Raw genomic sequence first — 9262 nt, 5'->3', positions numbered from 1 at the left:
TGTAATGGTTATCTCCTAAGCCCGTCAAAAGGAGTGAAACTGTAAAAGGGTTGTTGGCCTTCGCCTATTGAAGGAAGGCCTCTAGTTGACGTCGGTGACCTCGTCGGTGGAGGAAGCCAAAAGTGGAGTAGGTCAAGATTGACTGAACCACTCTAAATCTCGGTTTGCATTTACTTTGAGCATCTTATCTTTACTGCAAACCTCCTCAATAGCTTACTGCCTTCTGTGCTTTTACGAACGTGTTTCAAAGTTCAGTGCTTTCCGAATCGGCGTTTAGACGCAAATCAGTTTTATCGTACGAACGTCGTATTTCAGTTTGCACCTATATTCTGATTTCCATCTTAACTGCAAACTGCCTTCATAGATTTACTTTAACGTCATCTCGCTTGATCTTAAGTTAAAGTAATCTTAGAATCGGCTTTCATACCGAAATCGCTTTCATCGTACGAACGCAGTTTTAATCGCAGAAAGATTTCCGTTGCACTAATTCACACCCCCCCCCCCCCCTCTTACTTCTCTTGATCCTAACACGTCTCCCCTCTCTGGACACATACGACGGCTCCACCGACCCACCGGACCATGTAGCCGCCTTCCGCACCCAAATGGCACTGTATGGAACCTCTTATGCTCTGATGTGCAGGGCATTCCCCACAACTCTAAGAGCACCAGCCCGCGCGTGGTACGGCGGCCTAAGGATCGGGACAGTCGCCTCATTCGACCAGCTCGCTAGAGACTTCGAGCTCAACTTCCTGGCCAGCGCACGGTCGAAACCGTCTGTTGCCTTGCTTCTCGAACTACACCAGAGGGATGACGAGTCCCTCTCCTACTTTGTGAACTGTTTTGCCACGCAGATCCGAGGATTATCCGATGCTCACCCCTCTCTGTTAATGCAGGCGTTCATGGCGGGACTGCGACCTTCCCGATTCTTCTGGTCCCTCGTTGAGAGGCCCCCCTCCGCGGTACTTGAGATGGTTCAGCGGGCGAACCAGTTCGTCGCGGCTGAGGCTTGGATGGCCGAAAAGCAGGAAGAGCACACGAGGGTCAGACCGGAGCCGGCTCACGGGCAGCAGCCTGCCGCGACTAGGCGCAGGCTGGACCGATCTAACCTGCCCGCTCTGAGGCCTCCTCTGCCCCCCTTAGGCGCGTCCCATACGGAGATATTTCTCCAGATAAAGGAGAGAGGGTTGCTCAGGGCTCCCGTTCCGATGAAAAACCCGCGAGAGCTCGTCGACCAGTCCAAGCATTGCCGCTTTCATAGGCAAAGCGGGCACGACACTGAAGACTACCACGAACTGAAACGGCAGATCGAGGAGCTTGTCCACGGGGGTCACCTCAGTCGGTACGTTCGACGTAATAGGGAGCCCTCGCCTCGCCCGAAGGGCCCCGTGGAGCGCCACATCGATGTCATCACTGGAGGACCAACGGCTGGGGGAACCAGTATGTCCGGGAGAAAGGCATATGCCCGTTCCGCCAGGATTGCCACTCCCCAACGTGGTCCCGACCCCAAGGTCGCATTCCCTCCCAAGGACGTCAAGCCACCGGAGCATGACGATGCGCTTGTGATAATGGCTCGGATCGCTAACGCCCAGGTGAGGAGAATCATGATCGACACGGGGAGCTCAGCCGACGTGCTCTATTTGGATGCCTTCCAGAAGTTGGGGTTAACCAAAGAATCCCTGAAGCCTATCTGCTTGGCGCTCACGGGATTCACCGGCGATTCGATCTCACCATTGGGGACTGTTACCTTGCCCCTCACCTTGGGAGCGCCGCCCAGAACAAAGACGGTGATGTCCACCTTCTTGGTGGTAGGATCTTCATACTGCTTACAACGCCATCCTCGGCCTCCCCACCCTCAACAAAATCAGAGTTGTAGTCTCCACCTATCATCAGATGGTGAAGTTTCCTACCCACGCCGGGACAGGGGAAGTTTGGGGAAGCCCCCAAGAGTCCAGACGATGCTACCTGACGGCGGTTTCGCTGCATAAAAGGGCGAAGACCAACCAACCTCTAGAGGACCCAAGAGAAGAGAAGCGGTCGACACCACACCCGGAGCCGATGGCGCCCACTTGCGACATGTCTTTGATGGAGGATCACCTAGATCGGACGGTCCAGGTCGGGTCAGAACTCCCTGGGCAAGAACGAGAGTAGCTCGTTGGTTTCTTGCAGGAGAACGCTGATGTCTTTGCCTGGTCGCCATCCGACATGACCGGCGTCAACCCAGAGACCGCCCAGCATCACCTGAATATATCGCCCGATGCCCGGCCAGTAAAACAGAAACCACGACGCCAAGCCCCTGATAGGCAACTCGTCATTCGCAAAGAGGTGGAGCGACTCTTAGCGGCTAGCTTCATCGAGGAAGTCAAGTACCCGCGATGGCTGTCTAATGTAGTGCTGGTAAAGAAATCTAATGGGAGTTGGAGGATGTGCATTGACTATACGAGTCTCAATCGTGCATGCCCGAAAGACTGCTATCCCCTCCCAAGGATCGATCAGCTGGTCGACGCAACTGCCGGGCACACCCGCCTGTCGTTCATGGACGCCTTCTCCGGCTACAACCAGATCAGAATGGCACCCGAGGACCAAGAACACATGGCTTTCATCACCGATCTAGGGGTGTATTTCTACAAAGTCATGCCGTTCGGGCTCAAAAACGCAGGCACTACCTATTAGATGGCCGTGAACAAAATGTTCGCCGCTCAAATCGGGCGAAACGTCGAAGTCTATGTTGACGACATGATCGTGAAGAGTCACATGGCGGTAGACCACCTGACCGACTTGGCCGAGACATTCTCCACACTCCGAAGGTATGGCCTGCGACTAAACCCGGCGAAGTGCATTTTCGGCGTCAGTTCGGGAAGGTTCCTCGGATTCATCGTGTATGAAAGAGGAATCGACGTGAATCCAGAAAAGGTTCAGGCGGTCATCAACATGCAGGCCCCTCGAACAGTCAAGGACTTGCAATGACTAAACGGACGGCTTGCTGCCTTATCCCGGTTTCTATCTCGGTCTGGTGATCGTTCCCTCCCCTTCTTCCGGGCGTTGAAGAACCCCAAGGACTTCCAGTGGACAGCGCAGTGTGAAGAGGCTTTTGGACAAGTCAAGCGGCACTTGGCCAACCTCCCCCGCCTTGCCTCGGTTACTCTCGAGGAAAAGCTCAGCGTTTACTTAGCCGCCTCCCAGCACACAGTCAGCTCTGTCCTAACCAAAGAGGCTTCTGGGGAACAACTACCGGTCTACTACATCAGCCATGTCCTGAATGGGCCCGAGGAGCGGTATCCACCAATTGAGAAGCTCACTTTGGTGCTCATGCTGGCGTCTCGGAAACTATGCCCCTACTTCCAGGCTCACCCGATTGAGGTAATCACTAACCAGCCGCTCCGGTAGGTTCTGTCTAAGTTTGATGTCGCAGGACGGCTCCTCAAGTGGTCGGTAGAACTCGAAGAATTTGACATACATTACGTTCCGAGGACTGCTATCAAAGCCTAGTCCGTGGCCGACTTCATCGCGGAACTGGTTGAAGGCGGGAGTGGAAGCTCCGAGCAGTCAGAGGAGGCATGGGACCTGCACGTGGACGACTCAACTACCTCCAGCAGTGCCGGCGCGGGGTTGGTACTCTCAGCCCCTGATGGACGCTCATTCGAACGCTCCTTCCGCTTCGGGTTCCGGGCAACCAACAATGAAGCCAAGTACGAGGTGCTCCTGGCAGGACTCAAGCTAGCCCTTGAAATGCAAGTGGATGCCATCCACGTCTTCACTGACTCGCAGCTCGTCGCCGAGCAGCTCAGCGGTGGATACAAAGCCAGGGAACCGACCATGGCAAAGTACTTGGCGGAGGTAAAAAGCCTAGCCTCCAACTTCTCCCACTTCACGATATCCAGGGTGCCGAGGAGCCAAAATGAACGAGCCGACGAGTTGGCGAAGATGGCTTCAGGACCCGACCACGGAAACAGCTCCAAGGTTAAAGAGCTCCCATTCTGCGCCATCTCGGTTTTGGCTATAACTCTTGCCGAAGCGTGCGCCACGTGGGTACAGGAGATGTTGCTCTTCAAACGCGATGGGATTCTTCCCAACGACGAAGCCGCGGCGCGCTGCATTCGCCGAATGCAAGCATGGTATTCCGAAGTGAACGGACGGCTCTACAAGCAATCCTTCTCACAGCCCCTGCTGCGATGCCTCGAGCCTGATGAAGCGAAGGCAGTCCTCGCCGAGGTCCATGAGGGGATCTACGGGGAGCATATTGCTGCTCGGACCTTGGCCTACAAAATCCTTCGCCAAGTATACTACTGGCCCACCATGTCCCGAGATGCCAGAATCTACGTGCAGCGGTGCGGACCCTGCCAGAGGCACGCCCGAACGCCCCGGCAGCCAACGGTCCCCCTGTCCCCCATCGACTGCGCGTGGCCATTCGCGCAATGGGGATTGGACCTCCTCGGCCCTTTCCCACCGGCATCGGGGTAACGACGATACATCGTCATGGGCGTGGATTACTTCACCAAATGGACAGAAGCCGAGCCATTGGCAATGATCACGGAGTGGCAAGTGGAGAAATTCGTCTAGAAAAACATCGTGACTTGATTTGGCTTGCCCGAAGCCATCATCACGGACAACGGATCCCAGTTCACCAGTGCTCGGTTCCAGGAGTTCTGTGCGAACTACGGGATTCAGCTGAGGTTCAGCTCTGTGGCCCACCCCCAGACGAATGGGTTGGCCGAAGTGACTAACCGATCTATTCTAGGCGGACTCAAGAGGAGTGTGTCAGCGGCCCAATCAGCTTGGGTGGATGAGCTCCCCAGTATCCTATGGTCCCTACGGACCATCCCCAAGACCGCAACCGGAGAATCCCCTTACAGCCTCTCGTTTGGGACTGAGGCTGTCTTGCCCCCTGAGATGGTTTTCCCTACCCCGAGGATGGCAAGCTACGATGAGCGGGTATCGACCCAGGGATTGCGAGCCGATCTCGATCTACTCGAAGAGCGGCGCGCTAACGCACACCTAAAAGACCTCTCTTATAAAAGGGTCGTCACTAGAATCTATAACCGTAGGGTGCGGCCTCGACTGATTAAGCTGGGTGACTTGGTCTTACGCAAGGCTGAGGTTAGTGATCCGACCCGAGCACGTGGGAAGTCAGCTCCCAATTGGGAGGGCCCTTATCGGGTGATCGAAGTTGTTAGGGTCGGTACGTACCGACTCGCGACGATGCAGGCCACGCTTTGCCAAGGACTTGGAACTCGTAAAATTATATTACGACATCAGATGACACATCGCATCAGTAGTCGGCAAACAAACGAGCCAGGAAAAAAGACACATGAGTATAATGAGGGTGAAAACAGCTATATTATTCGGGAAGCGCATTACATCAGTGATCAACACCCGAACAACAAAAAAAAGAAAGAAAAATACATTTATTCCTTAAGAGCGTCAGGGTTGTCATCAAACGGGACTTCGTCCGGCATGTCGACGCCCATGTCCTTGGGGAAGGAGTCGAAAGGATCCTCTGCGACCACTAGACCAGGGTGGCGCGCCTTGAAGCGAGCAAGGGCGATCCGGTACCCGTATTTGTACGAGACCCACCCAGTCCGAACAAGGCCAAGCTGAAAGCCCGAGGAATCTTTGTAGTCCTCGATCAGTTTCTTGTCCTTCTCCGACCTTTGACGGATCTCGACGGCAAGGGCCTCGGCTACCCCCCGCGCCTCAGCACATGCCTCCTCCAACCGTCGGATCAGCTCAACTGACTCCCCCCTTGCCGAACGAGCTTCGGCCACAGACGCCTTCAGATGCATCTGAAGCTCCTTATTCCGCTCCTTGGACGACGCCTTGAGCTCGGATTGGAGGCACGTCGCCTCCACATCCAGATCCGAGGCGCGCTGCTCGGCTGCCACAACCGCCTCAGGAGCCGCCCCGGCACGGACCTCCTCCACCTGCTTCTGGAGATTGGCGTTGCAGTCACTCAGGATGTCGATGACCCGCCCCACGTCGCGGACGTGGTCCATCAGCATCGCGGCATAGTGAGTGCCCTGCAGACAAACAAGTTAAGACAAGGACTACCCGAACACACGCAACCGAACCAGCGGAATGACACTTACCCACAGCAGCGACTTGGCAGACCTGCCAAGGAGGACCTCGGAGGGCAGAGTATACAAGTCTCGAGCTATGTCGGGATGGAGCCCTCCGCGGACAAACCTAGCCGCGGAATCTCCGTCGGCCCACACCCGGCTGCTTCGGGTAAGGCCTTCTCAGCGGGCCGTCAGCGGGTCGGAGGACTCGTCCTACGGAAGGTCACCCATCGCCCAAGCCTAGTAGGGCTCGTCCTCCCCCCTAGCCTGAAGGCGGCAGAGTTCGCGGATGGAGGGCTCTCGAGGAGCCTTCCCCGCCGCCTCCCTACTGGAGCCGGCTTCTCCTCGCCCGAGGCTCTTCCCGGCGCGGTCGGCCGGTGCGGCGACGGCCCCCGCTAGCTGAGCCGCAGCTTCCCTAGAGGCCTTTGCTGAGGAAGTCTTCGCCTTCTTCCGAGGACGACCGTGCTAGTCATAGGTGCCCAGCAAGCCAATCACGTGAGTGATGGCACGTGTGACTTGATACAAAATCTTTTTGCTTATTTTATTTTGGCGTATATCACTTTATAACTATTGCATATATATATATATATATATATATATATATATATATATATATATATATATATATATATATATATATATATATATATATATATATATATATATATATATATATATATATATATATATCGTGATGAGATCACGATAATGAGATCGATTCACCTTTAAACACATATCCTAAATAATCCCGGTCATATGTTACTCGAGAGGGACATCGTGATAACCGGACATACTAGTGTGCTGTATACCCGTTCATATGATGGATGCAGCTGGTCTCATAGCTGCTCGTGTAGGGACACTAGGGATACAGTACAGGTGTTCATTGGAGAATGAGTTCACTGATTGATCCGCTTATGGAATGCTGGATGGTTGATGATGCCTTATTGTCAGACAGCAATTTCGTAGTCCTAGTGGTATATCTGGTCCTTAGACTTGAGACACCAAGGATGTCCTGTATGAGTGCTCCACTCTTTGATACCAGACTTATAGGTTCGGCTGTCCCAGATCTAGTACAACTGGTCATTGGGAGTGGTAGTTGACCTTACGAGGGCTATTGAGTGTCGATAGAGGATCATCTACTCTCGACGTCATGAGAGGAATATCCCATGTGTTCTTGCTCAGACAAATCCCTGGCCAGGGTCATTTGGGTTGAGAGAGAAAGAGTTCTCCGAGAGAATCCGATTAGAGCGAGACTCGAGTAGAAACCGTATGGGTCTGACAGCACCATGCTCGATATACAGTCTCTAGGATATTAGAGGGATGAAGGACTATAGGTACACGGTAACTGAGGACAGACAGGTCCAATGGATTGGATTCCCCTGTATCGTCTGGGGACTACGGCGTAGTGGCCTAGTACATCCGTAGTCGATGAGTCAAGTGAATTATTACAGAAATAATAATTCACTGAGTTAGAAGGAGTTCTGACAGGTATAACTCACGGCCAGCTCGATATTGGGCCTAGAGGGTCACACACATATGGTAGGCATTGCGATGAGTAGAGGTTCGGATATGAGATATCCGACGGAGCCCTTGTCTTATTGGATGCAGATCCAATACCCACTAGGGGAGGACCCATTAGGGTTTGATAGGGGACCTCTATAAATAGGAGGGATTCAGAGCCTCATAGGCTAGAGTCTTTTCTTGCCTTTCCTATTCTCCTCTCCCTCTCCACCTCAGAGCAGGCCTAGAGTTTTGAGGAGCGTCGTCGCAACCCTGCTGTGTGGATTACCGCTAGAGAGGAGGACGCTTGACCTCCTTCACCCTCTCCTAAGGATCTGTAAGGAAACAAGGATATACGATCTCCCTAGGTAACACAATCTACTCTATACGCAGTTTTAAGTTTCGCGGATTTTGCGCACCAATCTTCGCATGACGACGAACATCTCTTTGGGAATCGAGGATTTTGTTTTCTTGTTCTTCCGCTGCGTATGTGATGTCGTCCCAAGATTTCCCAACAGTGGTATCAGAGCCAGGTTGTTCGTGCGAATGATCGGTTTTGAACTGCGTGTGTTGTGTTTAGGAAGAATTTTGACGTTAAAATCATTGACGCAAAAACAAGGAAGGGCAGCAACAGTTGCTGCCCTCGATCTGCATGCGTGCAACTCAACCGAAGGCGGGCAGCATAGGGGCAGCATTTGCAGCAACCGACCGGCGGCCTGCTTGCAGTAGGCTTGCGTCCAGCGGGGCTGGGAGCCCGTAGGCAAAGGCGCCGCAGGGCAGCGGCGCTTGCCGCAGCAGCTCCCGCGGGCGAAACCCTCCCCACAGGGGCGGCCGCCCGCGGAGGTGACGGCACCCGCGGGGGCGCCCACTTGCAGCGGCAGCGCCGCCATTGGACGTGCCGCTTGCAGGCGAGGGCGCTTGCCCTACCGCACAGGCCGCCGCCAGCAGGGTGGAGGCGACGGCAGTAGTAAGAGGGAATTAGGGTTTTGGGCAAAAAAAAAGATAGTTTTGCCCCTATGAATTTGAGAAATTCTAGTTTCTATCTTTTGTCCAAATTATGAAAATACCCTTAGGAATTGAGAAATTCCCTACATGTCCCTGATTTCAGAAAATATTAATTAATTAAAGGGTTTAGTTGATTATTATTTTTATTATTATCTAGTAGTCCTACATGATGATGATTATTTATACATGTGATTTATGATGTGTGGACGGATGATCATGGACCGTGTGATGTGTGTACTTGTGATTATTATTATTGAGGTCTGCGAGCCTCCATTATATTTCTCGTTTATTGTCGGGCCTGTGAGCATATAATTAAGTTGTAATCACATAAGGAGGCGCAGCGGGAGCGTGGATGCGATAGCAGGACCCACGTGACGGACGATCGTGATGCATAAAGATGCATCAAGATGTCGACGGAACCAATGAGGACGAGATGGACGATCACAAGGCATGGAGATGCACCGTTGCACACATAGATCTTGATGTGAGTGATTAGGCCTACTGGCTCGGGCCTAATCATATTAGGTTGTGGTCCATGATCATCTGGTATGATTGCTTATACACATACTAGATATGTATATATATTTGCATGTGATGTAGATATATATTAAATATGTATATGTGTGACATGTCATATTAGGAGACTAAATCAGATAAACATCTCTCGATAATATTAAGTCGATAAACATGAGGCAATTAGATTG

General features: G+C 52.8%; 1 protein-coding gene across 1 annotated transcript; it reads left to right on the top strand.

Moving 5' to 3' along the window:
• Positions 1–602: 602 nt before the first annotated feature.
• Positions 603–1985, top strand: LOC135636371 (uncharacterized). The gene has a single exon (XM_065148059.1). The coding sequence runs from the start codon at positions 603–605 to the stop codon at positions 1983–1985; it is 1383 nt and encodes a 460-aa protein (XP_065004131.1).
• The last annotated feature ends 7277 nt before the right edge of the window (positions 1986–9262 follow it).

Source organism: Musa acuminata, chromosome BXJ3-4 (genome assembly GCF_036884655.1).
Source record: "Musa acuminata AAA Group cultivar baxijiao chromosome BXJ3-4, Cavendish_Baxijiao_AAA, whole genome shotgun sequence".
Taxonomy (NCBI): Eukaryota; Viridiplantae; Streptophyta; class Magnoliopsida; order Zingiberales; family Musaceae; genus Musa; species Musa acuminata.
The sequence above is the reverse complement of the archived record's forward strand: the minus strand, read 5'-3'. Positions and strand labels throughout refer to the sequence as shown.